Genomic DNA, 24,675 nt, shown 5'->3' with positions numbered 1-24,675 from the left:
ACAGATGTACAATCATTTTATTCTATTCTATTCTATTTTTTGAAAGTATTTCATTGTGTTGCTAAGAAGGACATCTCAGCAAACATAATTGAGTGAATATTATTGTTTGTAATCTGCTTACAGGAATTCGAGCTTATGAACAGCTGGGGTACAAGGCCTTTGGTACTCCTGGAAAAATGGCTGCTGGTATAGCAATCACCCTGCAGAATATTGGAGGTGAGGAGCCAATGTGACTTAGTGATAAATGTGTTCTGTAGCAGAAAACATGAATTATACACCATTACACTGCTTAGAGTTTATATCCCCCTTACCCAACCACACACACACAAAACTATATTTACTTAAACCACTAGCATTACTTTGGCTTTTGTTTTTGGATATATGTCCCTTTAATAGAATATGGGGATGTATTAAGAGCAAAGATCAGGAGATGTGGCATTGACAAGAGTTCCTCCCACTCACTGAACATGGCTGGCATGTATGGCTGGCTGTTTCTGACCAAAGTTCTATGGATACACATTAGACTGTCATTAGTTCATTCAACAGCACGATAAGTTAACTTTGTAATGCTCAAAGACTGAATGCAAGGGTTTTCATAAGCCCCAAGTAGGTGCAATAACTACACATGAATTGGAGTCTTTATATTTTATTTATACATGTTAAATCTTTTTTGCTCAATTGTATTTTCTGTAAGTTTTAGGTCTACAACTAAAGAATATTTTATTAATTAATTGTTTGGTTTATAAAATGTCAGAAAAAAAGTGAACAATACCTATAACAATTCCCTGAAGTCTAAGAGGATGCAATTAAATTGTTTGTTTTGTCCGCCCAAAGTCCAAAACCCAAAGTCAGTCAGTTTACTCCCATTGGAGAAGCTGGAACTATATGTATGGTATTTTTGCTTGACAAATTACTGAAATGATTAATCGTCTAACGCACTACCACCATATGTTCATTTTTTTTTTTATTGTAGAAAGTAACCTCCTCCAGGTTGCTAAAACACAAGTACATGATCTCAGTGTCTCCTCACTAGTAACTACTGCTCTGTCACTTACACAAACATAATGTGATACGTTTTCTCGTGACATGGCTTAACTGATGTGTTTGTTCACTATGCCAGTGTACTTTCACCCTACATTTCCTCTGTCTCGTTTGTTACAGCTATGTCCAGCTACCTGTACATTGTTAAATCAGAGTTACCACTGGTCATCCAAGCTTTCCTGAAGGAAGATCCCAACTCTGAGTGAGTATTCATATCATTTAAGTGCTGTTAGTGAAAGGCATGTGACTCCTGCCTGCTGTTGCCCTAGAGCTGTGTGTGAGGTTCAAGGGGCCTGGCAGACAATGTGGGCAGCAAATATTTCAGTTTTCACCATTCATTGATTCAGTCAGTGTGGGGGTGGGATGAGAATGACAGCTTATAATTGGCTTAGCAACAGGTGGCCCATGGTTGGGGTACTATCTGTCAGTTATGTATACACTCAACATAAACCCTCAGTGCTGTCAGCTCGGGGAGGTAAGCAGTGTTCACGTCAGAGTCATGCCACAGACGCTCTGCATAAGGCCATGGAGGACTGAAGTGGATTCCAGCTGCCTGTTCCAATCTAAAAACAAACCTCGTGCTCGAAAGGGATCGCAGCGACTGTAGCCGCCCCTCTTAAAACATCAGAAATGTCAGCAACCCTTCTCAACCTTGTGTTTTACATATTGGAGATTCTGACAGTCCTCTTAGGGATGTTACATTCAATGCAATACACAACACACAGCATAATTTGTGTTAAACAACCTCTACACTTGATATCCATTCAAGCATGTGGCCTGACCTGCTTCTATATTGTCCTACTGTTGTCTAGTTTAGTGTTTTTCCATTTTTATGCCATGTCCTTTAGAAAACTCTTACATGCAGTACTAAGCCTTCTGAAGGGCATGTCATTACCCATTATCATTGATTAATGTTGGAGTGGGATGGACTAATACTTATATCTGTGTTTGTGTGTATTTGTGTCAGGGTCAGAGGCTTAGCTACAATCAAAATTGACGCATGAAGCATTATGACTTGCTCTCTGTGTCCCACGCACACTCGCACGCACGCGCACACACACACAAACACACACACAAATGACAGCAGCAGGTGGTGTAACATGGGTGCAAATTCCGAGGCTAAGCAAAAGGACAGGTCATCTCAGGGCTAGCTCTCAACCAACTGAAACACATACTGTTCGTTTCCACTCAACGCGCCTCTTGCTGTTCAGATCCATGGCGTCAGGAGAACAGAGTGGAATGAGGAGCGGGTGGGTGGTGGGGCTGGGGGTTTGCAGTGGAGTATTAGCATGGTCACACAAAGAGAAGGTCAGATATTTGGACTTGAGAGACTTGACTTGGACTTGACTGCATAAAGACTTGGGCCCAACTGATACTAGATTTTTGGTGCTGTTACTAATATACCAATACCAATATTTGAGGATTTAAAAAACTTGGGAGTGATGTATTTGCCAATGCTTGTTTTTTAAAATAAACATAGGATCCCCTAAATTTGGTTATTAAAGAATTGTGACCAAAATATGTGCTGATAGGGACATTTACAGTTACAGCCAACACATATGACATTGTTAATATTTCTGTAATAATGTAATATCACAAGCTAATATCATTGATGTGGTAAAATACTGAACAAAAGAAAGAAAAAAAAATAGTGCTAGGCAGGACTTTCTTAACCACACAGCTTACATATTTAATTATTAGGTCTATGTATGGCAAACACTCTGTCTCAGCTATTAACACATTTTTCATAGCAAAATGTTTAAATGCAAAACTTGATTTGGCTTGGTCTCGATTGACTTGACATTTGACTTGGACTTGTCCTAAACAGCTCAGGATTCGCAGCGGCCACATTTTAACTCACATGTGAAAGCTGATCGTCTAAAATGACCTACTGACCAAAAGTCCAAAGAGGACATGACCTGTGATTTATGCGACTTCCCCAGCTTTCAAGGGACTCCTTCACACACCCACATGCGTGTACACACACACACAGGGCTAGTCTCATAGATCACAGTAGGGACATGGCAGACAGCTGATCTGACTGGTTGCGGCTCGATCAGAGGGTTAAGAATAACAGGCTTAGCAGCTTAAAAGGGGGCTGTAGGACACAAAGACCGTTCTATACACAGGATTTAGAAGACAGTCTTTAATGGTTCGACAGTCATTTCTATAAGCATCCTGTTGCTGGTGCTATTCTCAGGCCTACAGCTACTAATGTTTGAGAATTATCACTGCCCCCAGTTTATATTTGTTTTCCTGATCGAGACATGCAAGGAGACTTTGTCTTTTCTACACCATTAAGTAAACTGGTGGTTTCCCACCTCAAGGACATACACAAGTCTATTCACATGACAATAAACAAGCTGTTTAACCATATACTATAAGCAATCACTCAACATAGAACATCATGACACGGAGCCAGTCAGACCTCCGACTGCAACCCAGCACCAACATTTCCACATGTGTTAAGAACGCAAATACATGTCATGTTGGCTTTTTAGTTTATATGAGAGAGTTATGTTTTATGAAGGGCATTCACAGGAGGGTTGTTTAATGGGGGGACTTGTGGTGCCTACATATAGCAGATGATGATACAGCAGCATGGTCCCCCATTGGATTGAAGGGGAAGCTGGGCTAAGATTGGTCATTCCAACCTCACATGTGTTTTAGCTTTGATCCAAAACCGTTTAAGCAATGCCTTTAAGATGGAAACTATTTCGGGGTGTTATGGTATGGAGTAATAGAGAAGAAAGAGAGAAAGAAAGTGAGAGAAATGGCAAAGGAGTGACGGAACATTGGTAATATTTACTGACATCTTCTGTGCTGTGTTCTTTAGGCTCCACTATGTCTTTTCCTTTTCTGCAACTGTGAACTGTCACATAAATCATCAGAGTTACGCAACAGTCTATTCCAGTACGTCTGTGGAGAGCAACATAAGCAGACACGTTTTTTCCAAGAATGTTCCCAGCAGGTTGTTGTTGGTCTGGCAAAACGCAACACATCAACCATTTGGACTAGTAGATTTTTAACAACCTTATGTTGTTCAAACAAGTGCTCTCAGACTATGTGAAAAAGCAGTACCAACAGGTTCACTAAATCTGTAAAACAATTTACCATCTACACTTTCCACTCTATTTTCATCTCTGTCTCTCTGTGTACTGTGTCTCTGTGCCAATGTTTGAAATACTGAGCTCACCAAAGTAAACTAGGTTTTTCTCCAAACAGTCTGTGGTACTTGAATGGAAACTACCTGGTCATCATGGTCTCTGCCAGTATCATCCTGCCCCTAGCTTTAATGAAACAGCTCGGTGAGTAGAACTAATACATAATAATGTTAATAATATAATAATAATAATTCATTCACCCAAATTGTTTGAGACATTTTTATCTACCACAAATAACTATTAGTCTATTGCAACTGGTGTGAATGAGGTAAATCATCTGTGTATCTGGCTGTAACTGTTATACTTTTGTCATGTATTCACGCTGCAAGCAGTGGACACATTTGTGGTTCTTTTCGCCAGAGGAACTTTTCCAGGAACCTTTTAAGGAACTTTTAGGATCTTCACCTCCATTTCAACCACTGGGACCTAGTTTCTATGGAAGCCCATCTCTGGCAAGAAAAGAAAAAAAAATACGTGTTCCTCTGTTTTTACTCAAGCTGGTTACGAAGCCTGTTACAACTTTTGGATCCTTAATTAATCTGAAGTAGTTTTGCTCTTTTTCACTGTATTACAAAGCATTTTACATTTAACTCCAATATGCTTACCCAGCACACACTGTATGTTTTCCAAATTCTTTTTACAAAACATTTTCTATCTTTAGGACTTAAGTTAATTAAGATTGTTTTCTTTTCACTTTGAGCCAATTTAGATAATGTCATTTTGACACAGTTACCTTAAAGTCAAGCAATTAGTGTGTCTTTACCCCACCACTGGCAGTTGAAACAGCAGGTGCTCAATTAGACATAATTTTCCCTGAGATATCACACCCTCTATTCCAGTCTGAGCTATTCATTAATACAAGAAATAAACATGCTCTTTCTGGTCCAGGTCATTCTGATGGGGCATTTCTGGGGTGTTTTTTTGCAGAGGCCTCATTTACAGAACAGTAGGAAACCTTCTGACAGTAAACTTTTTGGACTTCTTGTGTAACTAATACAACTTACAGTAGTCCCAAACAACACATGAAGGCAAAATGGACCAGTTCCATCTAAGGGCTCTGTTACATTAACGGTCTCTTCTGCTTTATTTTTAGGTTACCTTGGCTATACCAGCGGATTTTCTCTCAGCTGTATGGTGTTTTTTCTCAGCGCTGTAAGTTGGTCCAACTCACATAGTGGCACATCATCACAGTGACTCTTCACAAGGAGCCACATTTGTTCTGGCATTTGTCATCTTGGCACACATTTTATTAACTTTCCCACCTCCGTCTCTTTCCCACCCTTATCTCTGTTTTCAGTGGTATGTGGTTATGTTTGATAAGGCCTAAGACCTGTTTAGACACATCAAAGGTTGAGAGTAAAACCTAAGTACTTACAGGCTGAGTCACACTAATCTGATGTGAAATGGCTTTTTTGAGCTTGGCAGTGATTGTTGAGATCCCTTGTTTATTGACTGTCACATCCCCTCATCCTTACGTCTTTTCTTTCATTAAACCCCTGCTTTTTTCTCTCTGCAGGTTATCTATAAGAAGTTTCAGATTACTTGCCCATTCGAGGAGTTCTCAGCCAACAGTACAGCTGCCCACCTCAGCATGAATGTCTCAAGCCACGGCCAAGAGTATAACAATGGTTTGGTTCATGAGGACGATGACTCCCAATGCTCCCCACGCATGTTCACCATCAACTCACAGGTAGGCAGCGGTGAGGTGAAGATACAGCCCGCTTATCTGGATCGTTTTTGAACATTAAAGCCACAAGCAATGAAGTCTACAGGTGTACTCGCTAGCCTGAGTTCCCACGCTTATTTTGGGAAGCTCGGTTGCACTGCGAATCATAGAAAGCCACGTGTTTATGTGTTCTTCACAGACAGCATACACCATTCCCATCTTGGCTTTCGCATTTGTTTGCCACCCTGAGGTCCTCCCCATCTACACTGAGCTCCGCAAGTGAGTCACTCCTCTGTCACTTGCAATATTTAATAACATGTCAGTGCAGAATGTGGCATTCACATAACTTTCAACTCTCTGATTTTAGTCCAACAAAGAAGAGGATGCAGAAGGTGTCCAACATCTCCATCTTTGTCATGTACAGCATGTACTTTCTTGCAGCTCTCTTTGGTTACCTGACCTTTAAAGGTGAGAGCAGTTGTCCCAGGTATTTTTTTCTGGAGTTTGTGTTTACAGTAACAGTGGAAAAATACAGATGTTTATGCAAAAATCAGTGCATTGATAGATATTTCTTATTGTCAAAAGATACACAGTAAAGCAAAAGGAGTGCTTCTTTGGCTTAGAGGCAGTAGAACTGAGAGAAAAAATAATAGTTCAAGGTGAATTAAAAAGCCTTTGTTTTGCTGGTTTCTGTATCTTACAATGTTAAAGTTTCACCATGCAAATTATTCCATTTGGCAGTGGGGAATAACTGCTTTGAAGACACCATTATCCAGAAATCTCACATGACAATTGTGATGAGGGGATTCTGCTATCAATTGTATCTCTAATTTGTGATTTAAGCTAATAAGACATTAACAAGTTTACAAAAAAATGTTGCCCGAATGCAACTTTTAAAAATACCCGAATATGTTTTGTGGCAAAATACAGTGGCAGCAAATAGATCGAATATTTAATCACCATTTTCAGATTAACAAATGTTCTAATCTATGGTTGTAATTCACTGTATGTTTAGTATTTCCCAGTGATATAATGATATGCAGTATTCATGGTTAGTATTTCTCTGTATTGAAGAAAAATAGAGCCTGGTACAGTAGTTGCTTCTCTTCCTACACGTAGAGCCCAAGCTCCCTCTTGTGGTGACAATATGCTGTCCAGTGCTAGAAGGCATTATTACTGAATAACGTTCACAAAACTTTATTAATAAGGTATTTTTTCTTTATATTTCTATAGGCAATGTGGAGCCTGAACTGCTGCACACTTATAGCCGGATTGACCCTTACGACACTCTGATCCTGTGTGTGCGAGTAGCTGTCCTCACAGCTGTAACACTGACCGTCCCTATTGTGTTGTTCCCTGTGAGTTTGTTGTTTTTGTTCCCTGTGACGATCAATGAATATTATATACAGTATATTGTGGTATATTTCCTCTGTCTGTGTCTGTCCACAGGTACGTAGAGCCATCCAGCAGATGCTATTCCCCACCAAGTCTTTCAACTGGTTGCGTCACATTGCCATTGCTCTCATTCTGCTCACCTTCATCAACATGCTGGTGATATTCGCTCCTAACATTCTGGGCATCTTCGGCATCATTGGTTAGTATAGCACTGAACATAAAGCTGAAATAGATACAAAGGTATCATAGGGATGTTCTGGTTGGTTATCTATGAATCAAAATACTGGACAAGGCACTTCTGAGGCAAAGATTCAAATATCACCACAGGCCTTATTAGCTCCTCCTGTTAATGTTAAGACAAATATTTTTAAGGAGGACTGCCCAAGAACCATCATCACCATGACACGCTTAAAAGTTGTGGACTAGTAGCAAACATACTGTCCTACATAATAACTACAGTAAGTAAGTAAAACTAAGAAAAATCATTAAAAACAGCATTTAATGTTTCCTCCTGGTCTTATTTATCTACTTGTCTGGATTTATTTGACTATATTCTACATATGATGTGTTTATGGGTTACTTATTCTGTCTCTGTTTACAGACTGAATCCTCCTGTTTGGCATGACAGCGTCTGTTGTGTTTCAAGCTTTCAACTTCCTGAGACAAAAAACGTTAAAAGCAAAACTAAAAAACGTGACCAGTGCATGTTTGCTCACGGACAAACTGACGACCTGAGTCAATATTATTGTCACGCTCTGTTCTCAGATCGGCAGTCATGTTTCACAGGTTAGAGATGAAAGTTGAAAAGGTTACAGTTAAAAGGCCGCCAAGGGCATCTTGGCAACAGATTCTGCTTTGACAAACGTGCATGCATTTAAGTACACATGTGGGAGTACGCACAGAGCTCACTTAAATGCATGTGAATGTACAGAAACAGAAGAAAAAATCAGATGACGCAATGTATGGAGCTGTTTGTAACATCCTTTGTATATTTTTAGGGCTCACAATCACGGGATTTATCTGTGTTAATTTTGAGTTGAAAAACAGGTGACGTTAAACAAAAAACAATAATACAAAAATCTGAATGAAAATATCATTTGCAAAGCAATTTTTTTGTTTTTACTCAGAGGAATGCATAAGGCAGCTCATTGTGTTTTCTCCCTATTTCCCCCCTCACTTTCTAATCACCAGAAGACTTATTGAGCCTTTGTATACTGTAAACTGTATTGAACAATCATAAAATATTTTTGGTGCTTTAGACTTTGCTTTATACCTCGATGACCCCTGAAGAAGATAAAGATAAAGAGATAAAGAGCTATTTACGGGACTGTGTCCCAAGACAGTGTGCTTTACATATATATATATATATATATATATATATATATATATATATATATAAAGCACACTGTCTTGGGACACAGTCCCATAAATAGTTATTTGAATAATATTATAAATATTATAACCCACATTTATCAAGAATGTTTTTACCCTTAGAAATCTGTCATATGGTTTCTGTAACAAGTTAAACACAGTACATGATGCACAAGGATGCTGAAAATATTGTTGAAAACAGATCTGCACCTTTTAAAAAATCTGTGTATTTGTCAGAGACAATAAATGAAAACTGTGTGTTTCGTCTTTATGTAACTGCATTCAATAAAGCTTTCTGTGTAGTGTTGTATGCTTTGTTTTTAACCAGCTCTTTCTCTTTACAGGTGCCACGTCGGCTCCCTGCCTCATTTTCATCTTCCCTGCTGTCTTTTACATCCGCATCGTTCCCAAAGACGACGAACCCATGAACTCTACACCTAAGATACTGGTGAGGCCTTGAAATCTTTTTTCCTTCAATCATTCATTATGCTAATTTGGTGATTATCCTGTGTGATACAGGCTTTTATCATGGTGTATTCTGCATACAGTAGTTTTTGATCATTAAGCTGTTTTTCTTCATTCTTAGGCTGCCTGTTTTGCTGCGTTGGGTGTCTCCTTCATGGTAATGAGTCTGAGCTTCATATTCATCGACTGGACAACAGGGGGTGGCCATGCTGCCGGAGGCCACTAGACACTGCTTCAGTGTGTGTGAGCTTTGGAAAGGGGGAAGAGAACTTGTCAATATAAAGGGAGCCCTTTCACCTCAGTGGGAACACACTACAGGGCTGCCCAGCACAGAGCCTGGGGTTTTGTTAACAGTACAAAATATACAGTATAGTATGTTGGTTGGAATCACACTGGTATTGATCAAGTTAAATTAAATGACTGTAACTTAACACATATCTGAACAAAATCCTTTCATAATGATGTTCTATAATTCATTTTAACGTAGTGCAATGTTAATGCAATTTTTATGAATAATCAGGACTGAACAGGGTCTTTTTTTATTACCATCTGTTAGTGCAACTAAGTCCATCCATGATGGACTTTTTTTCTTGTTGCTTCCTCTTTATTTACACACAAACAACTGCAGCTTGCACTGTACAGAAAAAGAAAGCGTGATTGTCTGTTAGGCTGAAGACAGGAAGGCATCAAGATAAACACGTTAAATGGTCAAATAACTCAGAAGTTATTTTTACACAAATAGTTATATTCCATGAGATGCACAAAAGAGGACAGTCAGATGATCTCACCCAGATCCAGCAGCACTCTCAACTCTTCATCATGGTGCAATATAAGACAAAAAAGGAAGTTAAAGCCTCAGAGTGCAGGTGACATTTCATTTCAAGATCTGTCAGAGTTGTTATGTCGTGTATCATACAGTCTAAGCTTTTGTTCCAGATCAGCTAACTTTCTTCAGAAACCCTGGTGCCTTTTAGCATTTGGAACAGCACACAAACTTACAGTAAAAACAGGAGTGTAGGGCTGCACGATATGGTAAAGAAAATCATATTGTGATTATTTTTACAGATATTGCGATTGCGATATGATTCGCAATTAGTGGGAATGATCTTTTTGCATCACAATTTTCATTTTCACAGAAAAAAACTATTAAAATCATGATCATGATTTGACATTTGTTGTTTCTTACTTCTGGAGAACAAGATTTGTAGGCCAGGACATCTCTGCAGCACTACACTACTTCATAATAATGCTGTTTTGTCCCACATTTTACCTTAATCAAAAAACTACAGCTTCTGCAATTTGGATATTGCACTTATTGCGTTTTCGATAACATTTCGATTAATTGTGCAGCCCTACAGGAGTGTATATTTATTCAGCTACTACAGTATATCTGTGTCATAATTTCAAATGGACTATATTTAACTACTGTATATGATGAAGATAATGATTCAAATACATTATGTATGATATCAGTTTTTTGTTTTAGCGTACAGAATATAGATGGTGGAAGGTGTTACGATTGATAATATTTTAAATGCTTCATAAATACAAAAAGCTTTATTTTAGGATTTAATACCTCTTACTTTTAGCACATATATGCCAAGCTGTGACCTTCAATATATACCAAGTACAGTTCAAGTTTACCCCAACAGTTCACCTTTGAATCTAGCTCATTAGTTTCTTAAATTCTTGATATCCCCTTTAAACTTCTCATTAAGTTTTTATAAATTCAGAAATCACTTTTTCCACACTGTATGTTATCACATATTCTGTATTCTGAACATGTTTTATGATGCCCACATTGAGTGAAAAGTCAAACCCAAGATGCCATGTTTTTCAAGGCTGCTCTGGAAACTCAAATGAAAGGAATAGTTTGACATTTTGGGAAATACCCTTGTTCAATTTCTTGCTGAGCTTTAGAGGAGAAAATTGATACCACTTTCAGATGTGTGTGTAATGTACAACTACAGCCAGGAGGTGGTTAGAATAAAGACTGGAAGCAGGGGGAAACAGCTAGCTGGGCTCTGTCCAAGGTTAAAAAAAAAAATCAGCCTACCAGCACCTCTAAAGCTCCCTAATAAACACTTTATATCTGGTTTATTTAACCTGTTGTCTCACAACCAGCAGAGACTCCACTTTCCTCTAGTAAGTGAGAAAATGTGGTATCTAGCCATGCAGGTAGTTTTGGTTGCCCAGGTTCTGAGATACTCTATATACAAAATTATGTGTACACCTAAGCAATGTACATATCTTAAAACCTATGTAAATGAAACCAAACACTATCTTGGCTAGACACCTAGCTACACTAAGGGTAAGTTAGGTTTATTTTTTTAATAATTTGGGTGAACCCACCCAAGCTCTGTGGGTTTGAACAATGCCTGGCCAAACAGCATGAATTTGTAAAGATGAACCCGCTGGTGGGTCTGGCAGAGTTTAACAAGTTAATTTTATTAATTTGAAGATGTATTATGCTTTTTTGATTCTGTCGTAACATCTTTGCTGTACTGGTTTGTAGTATTTTGATCTGCTTTCCCCCTTGTTGACTATTTAGACTTGAGGTTAATGTTTTGCATGCTGTTATGTCCAGTCTGTCCTGTAGTTGGTGTAGTGAACTGCACAGTAACAGATTTTCCTGCTGACACTTGTCATACATAGATGTTATTGTAAAACTGTACTTGGCATCTTAAAGTGAAGTGTAGTGAAGTCTCATTCTGTGCTATAGGTATTATGTTATATTAGTATTATGAAGCCCTTCTTAAAAGATGCTACATGAAATAATGTTTCAAACATTACTGTTGTGATGTCCTGTCAGTGGAGACACAATCATTTTGAGTTTAATTTAGGGATGCTGATGGATCAGTAATTCTTCAGGTGACTTTTGCATCCCCCAATAGCACTGACAACCTGCATATAAATAAAATTTTTACAGAATACAGGAGCATTTCATTATATAGATTCCAAATTAACACGTTTAAAAACAGCACACTTTAAACCTGGAAAAAAACTCAGAGAAATATTATAACATATACATGCTGCTCTTACCCAAAGATGGTTTTATACCGTATCACAACTCTCAGGCTTCGGAAAAGTCCTGTGTAAATCAACACTTCTGTAATTTTATTTATATATTTCTCTGTTTTGTGTTTGTTTTAGCAGTTTTTATCCCTGATTTTTACAGATAAATTATGAACAACAGCAGAGGAAATATTTTGAGAACGTATCAACCACCGTCCTTTGCTTTCCACATGCATTTGCAGTGGTTGTTGTGGTGTAAATGAAAGTTGTTGTTTTTTTTTCATATTTAGTGAACAGAGTTTTTCTTCACTTTAAGGGATCATGCCAAAATAACAACTGACTACCTACTGCTTTGAAGTACCTTTAGCTTTTAAAAAGTTTTAATACCAGTATATCAAATATGCATTTTTCATGTAGCCTACCTAAACAAATCTATGTGATATTTTATTATAGCTGTTGTTCAAGATGTAAATCTATGGAAATGACACGAATATAAAATAACAATAAGGTATATGAATTTTGGAAATTTTATGAAGACGTGGCTTTATATAAATAATGTATATAAATGTAAACCTTTTATATTTGATGCATATTTACAGTAGCTTGTAAAGTGTAAATAGCAGGGACAGTTTTAGTTTGGCAATAAAATAATTGTAGATGTTTTTACATCGTCTCTGTTGTCATCATTTCCCCTTAACTGAAGCTAATTCTTATTTAAGCAGCACTTATTTCTGGTTATTATGTTTAAGTGCAAATGTACAAATCAGCCCAACTTCAATCATTTGGATTTTTTGTGTTGCTATTAATTTATATGCCATTTAATGGATTTTAGATTTTTAAAAGACATTTACGCATTTGATCACCGTAGGAACATCTTCATCCCCAAACACACACACACTTATTTTTGTACATGGTTTAAGAGTTTATCTTTCCCTGGCCAGTGTTCTTATCGCATCTGTCAAGGCTAAGCCATGTTGATAAAAAAACACTAAACCCGAACTTTAGGGGATCATGATCCCTCCACTGCTGACATTCTTATGTCAACATACTGAAAGTTTTTTTTTTTACTGTAACACATCAACACTAATTCATTTAGATTTGCTTATGGTCAAAAAAGACAGACAAGGCACATAGGCTTGGGTGTTTCTGATACCTCAGGCACTATAATCTACATGTCCTGCTACATTTAAGCACTCTTATAAGAACAATAACAGAATGTGCCTATAGTGTCTCAGAGGAGGAACATCACAGCAACAGTTAAATGGCACATTGGAGATGAATTAGCAATAAAACATTTTGCATTTGCAGCATATTCCTGTCTTTTACAAATAGAAAAAAGTCTATACTAAGAAAATGACCATACTTAATACTGTGAAACAATGTAGCTCAATATTAATTACTTTCACATTTTTATTTTTTAAATGTTTATTTTACTTCCCTCCATTTCTAAAGTATATTTTAACTGTTTTTTAAATTGCCTGCTTTTTTCTTTGTAAAGCACTGTGAGCTGCATTTCTTGCATTAAAGGTGCTATATAAATATAGGTATTATTTACTATTATTATGGCTATGGTTTTACAGAACATACTCTATAGCACAGTAACTGTCACCTACCAGAGAAAATAGCTATTTATGTCCATTTGGGGGCGCTGTCAACCAACTCTTCTATCAGCCTGATTATGTGCCAAGGTATTTCAAAAACATGTGACACAAGGACCCATTAGCCATTTTAACGTCCCGTCCTGCATCCTTGCAAAGACAGACCTGCTCCTGCATAGTTCAGTCAGACACTGATAGCAGTTCAAACTGCTCCGTAAGGTTGTGATCGTCGTCTGAGAGGCTGCTCCATGAGTAATGATGCTGGCACAGCGCCCACTGCAGTCTGCACACCACACTCCTGAAATCACGCCTCACTGGCTTCACGTCTAATTGGTTCCACACGAGCTACAGTGGAGGGCTCACCTGTTTTAATTGGACTATCGCGACAAGTTGCGAATTGTCTTAGGGAAACCTGAGGATATCCGAGGAGCGTAATTGGGCAAAGACAAGGACTGCAGCAGTCGCGCGACCTAGGGACGCGCTGCTCACCAGGCCGACAAGACAAGTGAGGCAGCCTGCAGCGGAGTAGCGAGCTCCTGGATGCAGGACAGAGGACTCTGAGCGCTTAGACATGGACCAACGGTAACAGCCTAACAAACCAAATGATTTGGGTGCGTCTGCTTCATCTTTGAGCTCCGTGTTGAACAGGAGAGCAGGAACATTGACTCTTACGCGTGGGTAAAAACTCTCTGGAAACGGCTGCTTTTCCTCTCTAGAAGGCAGTGCTGGACGCGGGAGCTGCTCCATCGTTATTCTTGGTATCGACTGGCGTACTGAGATCATCAGCATTGAAGCCTTTTTTTGCACGAGTGGTCAGTGCGCCCCTGCGATTGGAGCCATGGGTTGTACGGTGAGCGCCGAGGATAAGGCTGCTGCTGAGAGGTCAAAGATGATTGACAAAAACCTCCGAGAGGACGGAGAGAAGGCAGCCAGAGAAGTGAAACTGCTTTTATTAGGTAGGTGACAGCTGGTGATTGCATATCGGGTTATAATAAGAAACTAAAAGGAATGTTTGTTGCTGCAGATAAGAAACGTCTCCACAGTTTTAGAGGGAAATTCAGTAAATCTACAGACCACTTGATTAAAAATAATGATCTGACCAATTACCAAGCTGCTCAACATAATGCTGTCGTTTATAAATATAAATATGAGTAAAATTTAAAAAAATAACACTGCAGGTGCAAGTAGAAATAAAGTTTAGACTTGACCAAGCATAAAATCATATCATAAAATCCCCTAGAGTTCCTCCAAATAGCCAAGGCAGGGGCCTGTGCAGATCATTTTAGCCATAGCTCAGAAAGGAGGCCATTTCAATGTTCATGTTACCAACAGTCATACTGAAACACAGCCTGTAACTGTGCTTTTAATTAGCTAACACAATAAAAACTGTCTATATACTTGGGAGATAAGTCAGATATCATCTTGTCAACATGCCACACAGCTTCCCAGAGCTTTGAGCTGGCATTTTGCCCAGAAAGCTTAATTCAATATATCAAACCTGTGGACTATGACTAAACATTAACAGGGTTACACTTCAGCACCACTCTTAGATACACTGAATCAGTGTGTTCTTACAGAGAAATGCAGCAAAACAAGTCCTGTTTTTCTGCTGACAGCAGTGAAAAAAAAGCATTGATTCTGGAGCTGGAAAAGCACACACTCCCTTCCTTCTTCTGCCTTTCACTCCTGCATGTACACACACACACACACACACACACACCCTCCCACTCACTACCACATTCTCGCTTCCCCTCTTATCCAAATCAGCTGTCTTTGTTTGCTGTCATCTTGTTCTTCATTTGCTTTTCTCCGTCTTACTGTTTAAATGTGCACACAACTCGGCTGATAAGTGACCTGGAATACCATCTTAAAAATCAAGGATTTCTCTTTGTGTGTGCGCGCGCGTGTGTGTGTGTGTGTGTGTGTGTGTGTGTGTGTTGGGTGAGTGAGAGGGGTGGGGTTGGGGGGTGGTATTGGAGTTGGACCGGGTGTCCTCTTGCTGTGACAAGTTGTTAATAGAGGACAGGATTCAGATAAGTGCTGAAGAGCCGCAGAGTTGTTAAGTTTTGATAACCTGAAGATGGAAAGATACAGAGGTGCTGCACTCAGACTCACTTATTAATTACCAGCCTTAGAAAGAATGATCATTAATAATACAGAGTTTTGTCCTTAGTTTCAGCCTTCAACTACAGTGTTTGTGAGAGAAAATCTTCGAAAGAGCTTCATGCAGTGTTTGCTATCTGAAGACCAAAAGCTTGTTGTGTAAGTGTAGTTTTTATGCCACATGTCCTCTCATTACATACAAACTTATCTTTATTGAAGCATTCTACGGCAGCAAAAAGCATCTGTTGGTTAAACCTGTAATATCTTGATGGCTGATCTTGCCCTTTTTTCCCTCCACTGTAAATCCATGAATAGGTTCTCCCTGTTTGGTTTCTCATGTTTCTCATCATTCTCAATCTGCTCTTCTTCACACGCTTTCAAATGAGAACAATTTCAACTTTCAGCAGAACAATATTGTTATGATATGATCTTATCATGTGATCATTCTACAAATTTCTGTCGACCAAATTAATGTGAGAAGTTTGGTCTCATGTAAAGTGGAACAGTTTTATCATTTTATAACACATTTTGAATAAATTTGCCATATCATGATATAGATCAAAAATATTAGTTTTGTGTTAATGATTTCAACCATATCACCCAAGATAGTCAATTAACAAGATAACAAATTGATAACAAATAATAAACAAAATAGGTGTTAAGATACAGTATGGTGTATAACAGTCTTTAACTAAACACCTAACATGTGAGTTTATGACTCTGTAGTGTGTTTATGTCTAATGTCTTTTTCAGGTACGCACCTGTATGTATTTCTGTATGGTATCATCAGGAATGCCTGCTTTGGGCTTATCACAATATACAGTATCTTTCTTGACATGTTTCTTCCTGGACTTGTTTTCATGGTCCACTAAATCTAACAGTTGTCAATTATTAATGTGATATGACATCTTGAATTAGGTCATTGGTATGATTAAATCTGTCTAGCACAGGGAGTACTAGACCTTTTTTTAGGTGAACCTCAGGCATCTGGGCTGACTAGAAAAAAACAACAATAATTAAATAAAAAAAGTCATGATGTATTTCAGAGAGCTAACAGCACACATGGTCTGATGCTTTTGTAGACAATGTAAATATTTAGCAAGTTGTCCAGTAGTAGTAGTAGTAGGGATGGGAGGATATACATTATTATCGCAGATCAGGATAAAAAACACACAAGATATGTTGATTGTGGTGAATTTACATTATCGGGATAATCGTGAATCGGGATAATCGTAAATATCCTTACATGAGTGAGTTTTTTTTTGTTTTTGTTTTTTTTTTGTTTTTTTACTAAAATGGGTCCAAAGTAGGACAGTTTGAATTTATGCCACAATGCCAGTTGGACTTTATTTTTGTTAAAGGATAATGACTGTATTTCTTCAGTCAGGGGTAAATTATATATACTGATGCAATTGATGAAATTGTTGTCTGTACCATTTGACATCATAGTAGAGAAGTGGAAAAATAGAGCCTGATTAAAAAAAAAAAATACAGGAATTTTCATGTAAGAAAGATTAGACTCACACAATGTTGCTATTTTTTATTTATCCTTTTTTATGCAGGGGGACCTTATGATTTATGATTACCTTATTTAAGATTGTTTGTTTTTTCACTAAAAAGGATGCTCACTAAAAAGATGTGTGTCCTATCTGTGATGCAATAAAAATATTTGTTTAACAAAATGTAAGGTAAAATTGTTGCACAAAAATGTTTTAGTGCCATTTTAAGAGTTTTAAGCATATTTTCATGATTATCTGGATAATATCGTGAATTGAAATGAATTTGGCCAGGATAGCCGTGACATGAAATATTTATATCGCCCCATGCCTAGTCCAGAGGAGTTCAATCACACAGAGTAAGTCCTCACCGTGAAGTTACCAGGCAACCAGCAGAGACTTGAGGAAGTTGCTGCTCCTGGCTGACAAATAGTGATGCATAACCCCCTGTAAAACCACAGTTTGTCAGTTTTACACTTAGGTTTTTGTACTGATTAAACAAACAAGATATAACGTATTAATTAGTGAGCTGTAGAGGTGTGGGTAGGTGTATTTTGTTACCTTAGGCTAGCTGTTTCCATTAGGGCTGCACCTAACGATATTTCTTTATCGATTCATCTACGATTATTTCTTCGATTAATCTCACGAATAATTGATCGATTATTCTAAAGATAATTTTTTTTATTACTTGATTAATATAACACTTAATTTACCTAAATTGAATATCAAAACCCTGTCCTATTAATATTTCAATATTTTATTCAATCACTTATCTTAAAAACAAACACATGTAACAAGAAACAAGTATTGCAGCAAATTTGTCTACTGAAAATATGAAAATTATAATATTTGAAAGAATAAATTAATATATTACTGTATTTCTAGTAGGTTATTTCTTATGCTACCATTTTAATTCACCACCTTATTTTAGTGTTTATTCACAAACTACTTTAATCTGCTCAGCTTGTTTTTCCCGCCTGCCTCTTTCTGTTTCTCTCTCCCTGTATGTGTCTGCATTGTTGACTTTCTTCGTCAACACTATGTTTTATAAAGTCGACCAAAAAACACAGCTCCCGTTTTGGATTTTTTTCCCCACGATTCCGTTTTCACAGCAGCAGGTGAGCCGCATGTAGAGGAGGCTTGTTAATGACATCACCTATCGAATTGATCGAAAGCAACGTGGTACCAAAGCTTTTACAAAACAACGGCATAAGTAGGCCTACGTAAACAGGAGACTCTCTCTGTGTGTGTTTCTCTGCAGAGCATGTGCGACTGTCAGTGAGGGGAGATTGTGGGCGAGATTTTAATGCTGCAGCTTATGTTCTCCAGGAGAATCCATGCTGTGACCGGGTGCCACCATACATCACTGCGAAACGTTGATGCACAATATGTAATTCAACGTATTTCATCGTCCCAGCCCTAGTTAGCTAAGCTAACTGGCTGCTGGTTGTAGCATCATATTTAATGTACAGATATGAGAGGGGTATCATCTCATCTAACTCTTGGCAAGATATTGAATAAGCGCATTTCCCAAAATGTCAAACTATTCTTTTAACAAACTGGGATAAAGCATCTCAATTACACCTATTTTGGTGATACTGGGACATGTTATTTTTTTGACACAGGAATCCAGTAACATTTTCCCTGTTTGAAGATTCTCAGATAGTCCTGCAGTTGACCAACACATAATCACTGTAGTTTTTCATGTCTGCACTGCTATGCCAGTATTTACCCCCGATCATGATATTATTTCAGTGCCTACCTTAGGACAGAGGCTGACAAAATCACTAAATGAACATAATATGACAACCTAGTTCTAAGTGGCTATTTACTGAGCAGTGAGGACATGCAGGAGGTTACTGCTTGTTGACTTTTTACTTTAAGGTTGAGCTGAGGACATAATTTAGACAACATAATGGCTGTATTTGTCTCGTTTGTGTATAAGAAGATACCAACTTGTTCTGGCAAAGAGAAGATGGGCCACTTGATGGTACCCGCTGAAGCATGAAAGGGGTGCATCAAAATCTTTTAATGAGTCCATGATTCTTTTTATTTTTTTTTTTCATCATGAGTTCTCGAGGGAACTAAAAAGCCTGTTCCCTTTTTTCTTGCAGAATGAGTTAGTTCTGTCGTTGCCAACGATGTTGTCCAGGACACAAAGTGCAAAATCAACCAGATTACTTCTTAGGTGATTTATGTAACAGTTCGTGGTAAGTGTCAGTGCAGACTACAGATGGACAGTCAGAAATTATGTGGAGGAGAACAAAGTTGATGAACATTTTGCCGAGCTGTTTCCAGACCTTTTTAAAGAGCTGTCTCGTGTCCTCTAACTGGCTTCGCTGCTACTTTAAGCCGCATTTCAGCACAAGGTTAAAAGAAAACTTGACAGGTCCGTAGGAAACTCTTCCCTCACCACTCTGTGTTGTAAGAAAACACTGATTACACCATGTTGCGCCATGCTCGAGAGCTCTCTGTGTAACTGACCGACTAGATGGCACGTCTTTATCAGAGCTAGAACCTGGAACAAAAATATGATGCAACATCTCAGGAAGTGAGGATCATCAGTGCTGGACATTGTATACACAAATACACATACATATACATGTATATGTATTGATGAATGATTTTGAAACATCAGTATGTCCTAGTTATCTTTTTAATAATTTTATGTTATGATTTTGACCTTGTAAATAGCCCATTCAAGAGTATCAGTTTGGGCACACATGAATTCAGAGGTTCTTCTAAAATAAAAACAGAAAGCAACAGCGCAGTATTAGTATAGTAGGTTATCAGGCTTTCCAAAGTAATGGTTGTCTAATAAAGAAATTAGAAATGATATGTAAATTGCAATATTATTAATATACTAACACTAAATATAATTTAGTTTTTGTTGATAGGCTGCTCATACTTTATGATAGATAAATATTGTATTTGCATCTTCACTATAGACTTTTCTTTATTGCCTTATCTTTGATTAATGTTCAGTTCAAGCATCTTTTATACTTTTCTAGCTGTAAATAAAACTATACATATATAATGTAAATGTACTATACATTAAACATTGTTTTTTTACCCAGAAAACATGCAGAATAGTTTGCAGTATTTTTTCCAGCCCTGAGTAGTATCTGCAGTCCTTTCAGCCTGCATGTAAACCTCCACCAATCAGAGGGTAATTCATCAACCCAGGGCAAAGAAAGTCCATGATGCACTCGCTTGCTGCTGGTAGCTTCGTAAGCTTCTCGGATCTGAATCGTGGTGGCTGGACAGGAAGAAAACTCTGTTTAGAGAGATCTTAGTGAGTAAATCAAACTGAAACTGTAAAAGTGGGGGAACTAAATCAGGATAGGAACACCCCTTCACCAGCGGAAAATTCGATTGTTTAAAGAAGATGGAATTTGGGGTCAGTAACAGCCAATTAAGGCGCATCCCTTATCACAAACAAGTATTGAGTTTCGAAGGAGGAGGATAGCTCTTCTAACTATTTTCAGGTCCTGACTGCATAGGAGTGGTAACACTATTATTAATGCAAAGCAATGCAGCCTAAGGCAAAGTACAGTCACTGAAGAAGTTTAAGCCCTCAGAGAGCCGTAAGAAATGAATGTATAAATGTTGCAGTTAAGTTTGGTATTGTTACACTATGTAGAAGCAATATGACCAAGTTTAGCTAAAAAATATGATTGTGTACAAATTTACTTTTTATTGTTAATGATAAAATGTATTGCAATGACCAGATTGATTTTGAATATCATTATTGCTTACAATCATAAATCATTGTTATTTCAGTGCATGTAGCAGCATAGCTATTATCTGTCACATTAGTGTCTAATTACCACGATGTTGCAGGTAATCAGAAGGCTATATCACATTTAAAAGTATCTTAAGGGGCAAGATACTGCCCTATCGGAGGGAAAATTTAAAATTTTCCTGACACACATTTTCACCCAAAATCGTTAAGTGAGGATATACTTTTATTTTTTTTCAAACTTATTCCTTTGAACCACTTTTAAATCAGCCTCCACTGTAGCTATCTCTTATTCCCTCCCCAGGCAGACGATAATAATAGCACTTCATAGACATGACTCACTTCTTATGACAGAGACCAAGGCTCAGGGTGAGACTGTCCATCCAGAGATGACAACTACCCACAAACTGAAAGAATATACTCATGTACTGTTAGTCATGTCTCTGGTGAATACCACTAAGTCTTCAATAAATACATGTGTGTGAACTAGTGCTGAAGTGGCAAGAAATGGTTCCTCACTGCAGTCACACTTAGGATACAATTTTTACTTTGATTTAGATTTTGCACCTTTTACAGAGAGTTATTGGTGAGTTCTATGTGTGAAAAAAATTAACAATGTCTAATAATAATAATAATAATAATAATAATGATAATCATGCTCTAAATTTAGCAAGTACAGTTCCCATAATGCTTAGGGCGATGTAAAATGTTGCCATGAGTCAGTGAGTTATGCTGTGGGTTAAAACTTAAGCCCCATTTTAGCCTATATTTGTTTACATTTTGGAAAATTGGCAACATTAAAAGTATGCCAAATTAGCTATTAGCAGTTCCTGTTTACAGTGTACCCATGGCTGTACTGACAACTATACTGGATTACTTTGATACTGAAGAAAACTTAAAAACATAATGATCCTCAGGCAGGTTATGGAGCTATATGGAGTGTCTTTTTTTCTATGATTTCTAAGCAGATTTATGGACATGTATTCGCGATATACATTGGTAGATAATGGTATCTAAAAATATGTGTATAATGTCTATGTGTTCAGATTTGACTGAGTTATGACCATGAGAAGGAGGAGTGAGATTTTTCAAGCAAATTATGGCAATCAGGGGCTATGGGTTCTAAAGTTCCTTAATTGCCTCCAACTGCTGACGGTATTGGTAGGTGGCCAAATCAGCGGCCAAACTACAATAAATAACTTCCTGTTGTTTTTAGAAAACTGGCATCCACCTGTCCTTTTCCCCACCTGGTGGGGTGTGCCTCAAAGTTTGAAAACCTTTGTACTAAAGCTTGGCTATGGTGGTGTGTAGGCTCCAAAGCTACACTGTACCTCGTTAACGCACAACTATAAACCCCCCTTATATATCTTCGACTATATCGAAGCCTTTAGCGTGCTAGATGTTTGACTTTCTTCGATAGCTAATAACTAACTTTGTCTGCCATGTGATGTTGTTGGTCAACCGTATAGTGCAGTATTTAAAACCAAAACAGTAAGCACAAAAAGAAGCTGAAAGCTCAGAAGAGCTGCAAAGCTTTGTGATAATTCATGGTGGGTTTGTCACTATGAGTGGCTGATATTAAACCTATTGATACAAATGGAAAAGTTGGAAGAGAAGATGTGATAGAGTGATGGAAACAGATTTTTCAAATACATGGTATTATAATGCCCAAATCTCTGTTCCTGGGTGGCCATGTTTATCAAACAGGGAAAGATAAACATATTGTTAGTAAAATTGTAGTGCAATTTGCAATAGCATAATAAAACAAAATGCAAAGAGTTGTGTCCTATCACATGTGATTTATATAATTTAACACATAGAATAACTACTGTACAATCCTTTTAGTACTACAGCATTGTGCCTTGTTTTTCTCAATATATTGTGATTTTTCTTTTACAATAATAATAATGATGATAATGATAATCTCTCTTTTCTGTGACTCATTTTGAAATGTTGTTTTTGGTAGTTTCTGCAGAGGTGCATGTTTTCTGCCTATTCATTGCAATTTCTCCATAGTTTATCCTCATAGTGCTGGATTGTGTGTATGGAAGAGAGTGAATTAAGATGAAGCCCTCAGGCCTTTATGTGATTTCGAAGTAATTTAGAATATGATCTGCATTTTCTGTTGCCGCAGTAGAAGAAAATGTAACTGTTGACTTTGTGATACCTGCAGTTGTCATCCAGAAGTTTTCTGCAGTCTTTGAAGTTAACATGGAAGTTTTATGTGAGAGCTATGTTTAATTAACTGACATATTTATCACAGCTCACAAATATATGCAAAATAATCCAGTCCATTCTCAATTCTCATCTTCTGTACGGTGCATGACAAACCTGATCATTCCCCATCTTTCATTTTCCCATTACATTTCCATTATCAGCCCCATTTATAATTTAGGAGGCTTCTTTTATCTCTTTTCCTCCTCAACCTCTCTCATATGGTAGGTGAAGAGTGCAAGACTGAATCAGCAAGCGGCAAAGTCTTGTTAAAACTCATCAAGATGTTACCTGTGTCAACATCAAACCACTCACATTAGTTACACTTGACATCAAAGCCAGTTGACACAGGAGGTGCTGGATGTAACTTGGCACGACCTCGACCTTTTAATCGGTTTTGTAGAAACACTCAAAAACCTTGTCAGTTTGATGACAAGAATATCGGAGAAACAAGGCTTTGTTCAATTTTTTTTATAATTCATGCAATTACCTGGAAAAAGTCCAAGGTGACATCTTCAAATTGTCTGTTGTCCGGCTAACAGTCCAAAAATCAAATACTTTCAATTCGCAATGATAAAAAAATAGTGAAAAGCAGCAAATGCTCACATTTTAGAAGCTGGAACCAGAGTCTGAATTTGTGCTTGATAATTTTTAAATAATTTAAATAATTTCATTGAAGTTTTCCATCAACTGACAAATCGATTAATAGAATAATAATTTCAGCAAGTTTGACATTATTTAAAGTTAAATACAAAAACATATACTTGAATAATATTTTACAGTGTGCACTGGCCACTTTATCAAGATGCTTCTTTGCACGATAATATACCAAGGAGCTTTCCAGATTTTTTTAAACAGTGTTCCCTCTTGAGATGATTATCTGCTCCACAAACAATCCTGTATTCATTGTTACCTGAATTTGTTCAGTTATACAATCAAAGCCTTCTGAAGAGAAGAACAAAAATGTTTTCTCTCTGTCCCCTCACATGTCCTTTGGTTGTCTGTGCATGCTTTCCTAGCAGCCAGGTTGGTCCAGAGGGAGACAGGTGATTGGGCTGGTATATTACAGTCATCTATCTAGTCACACACTCCTAAATGTGCCAGATAATCATTAAGATAGAACCATAATATTTCAGCAGAAGTTATAGACACAAATGAAATACTGTTGATCATACACTCAGTATGTGCACATGAAAGCACCATCTTCAGTAGCAGGTAAAATACAGGTGGAACAAAAAAAAAAGCTCCTGGCTTGTGTGCTTGGCGTGTGCAACGCACCTGAGAAGATTAAAGTCTGAAGAGGTTATATGATGATATGTCAAGCTTGGGACTGTTAATTAGCCTGATAAGGTTGAGTTGTTTTGATTTAGCAAACGCTATCCATCACAATTTGGATGGAACGTTA

The 24,675-nt window shown here is 37.7% G+C and overlaps 2 protein-coding genes across 10 annotated transcripts in view; both read left to right on the top strand.

Moving 5' to 3' along the window:
* Nucleotides 1-12,783, top strand: part of slc38a3b (solute carrier family 38 member 3b) — a 30,046-nt gene extending 17,263 nt beyond the window's left edge. For all 9 annotated transcript variants that reach the window (XM_044211060.1, XM_044211051.1, XM_044211041.1 and 6 more), the window contains 11 exons: nucleotides 124-216; nucleotides 1,162-1,243; nucleotides 4,267-4,349; nucleotides 5,299-5,357; nucleotides 5,722-5,895; nucleotides 6,071-6,150; nucleotides 6,239-6,339; nucleotides 7,105-7,229; nucleotides 7,321-7,465; nucleotides 8,982-9,085; nucleotides 9,224-12,783. In XM_044211060.1, the coding sequence (XP_044066995.1) occupies nucleotides 124-216; nucleotides 1,162-1,243; nucleotides 4,267-4,349; nucleotides 5,299-5,357; nucleotides 5,722-5,895; nucleotides 6,071-6,150; nucleotides 6,239-6,339; nucleotides 7,105-7,229; nucleotides 7,321-7,465; nucleotides 8,982-9,085; nucleotides 9,224-9,328 (1,151 nt within the window). In that variant the 3' untranslated portion in view covers nucleotides 9,329-12,783. The remainder of the gene's footprint in view (nucleotides 1-123; nucleotides 217-1,161; nucleotides 1,244-4,266; nucleotides 4,350-5,298; nucleotides 5,358-5,721; nucleotides 5,896-6,070; nucleotides 6,151-6,238; nucleotides 6,340-7,104; nucleotides 7,230-7,320; nucleotides 7,466-8,981; nucleotides 9,086-9,223) is intronic.
* A 1,055-nt stretch (nucleotides 12,784-13,838) lies between these two features.
* The window catches only part of gnai2b (guanine nucleotide binding protein (G protein), alpha inhibiting activity polypeptide 2b), a 44,769-nt gene continuing 33,932 nt past the window's right edge, over nucleotides 13,839-24,675 (top strand). The window contains exon 1 of the mRNA XM_044211092.1: nucleotides 13,839-14,671. Coding sequence (XP_044067027.1) covers nucleotides 14,554-14,671 — 118 coding nt within the window. The 5' untranslated portion in view covers nucleotides 13,839-14,553. The remainder of the gene's footprint in view (nucleotides 14,672-24,675) is intronic.

The sequence above is a fragment of the Siniperca chuatsi genome, linkage group LG2, assembly GCF_020085105.1.
Source record: "Siniperca chuatsi isolate FFG_IHB_CAS linkage group LG2, ASM2008510v1, whole genome shotgun sequence".
In the NCBI taxonomy this organism is placed as follows: Eukaryota; Metazoa; Chordata; class Actinopteri; order Centrarchiformes; family Sinipercidae; genus Siniperca; species Siniperca chuatsi.
Note: the sequence above shows the minus strand (reverse complement) of the source record. Positions and strands in the feature narration are given on the sequence as shown.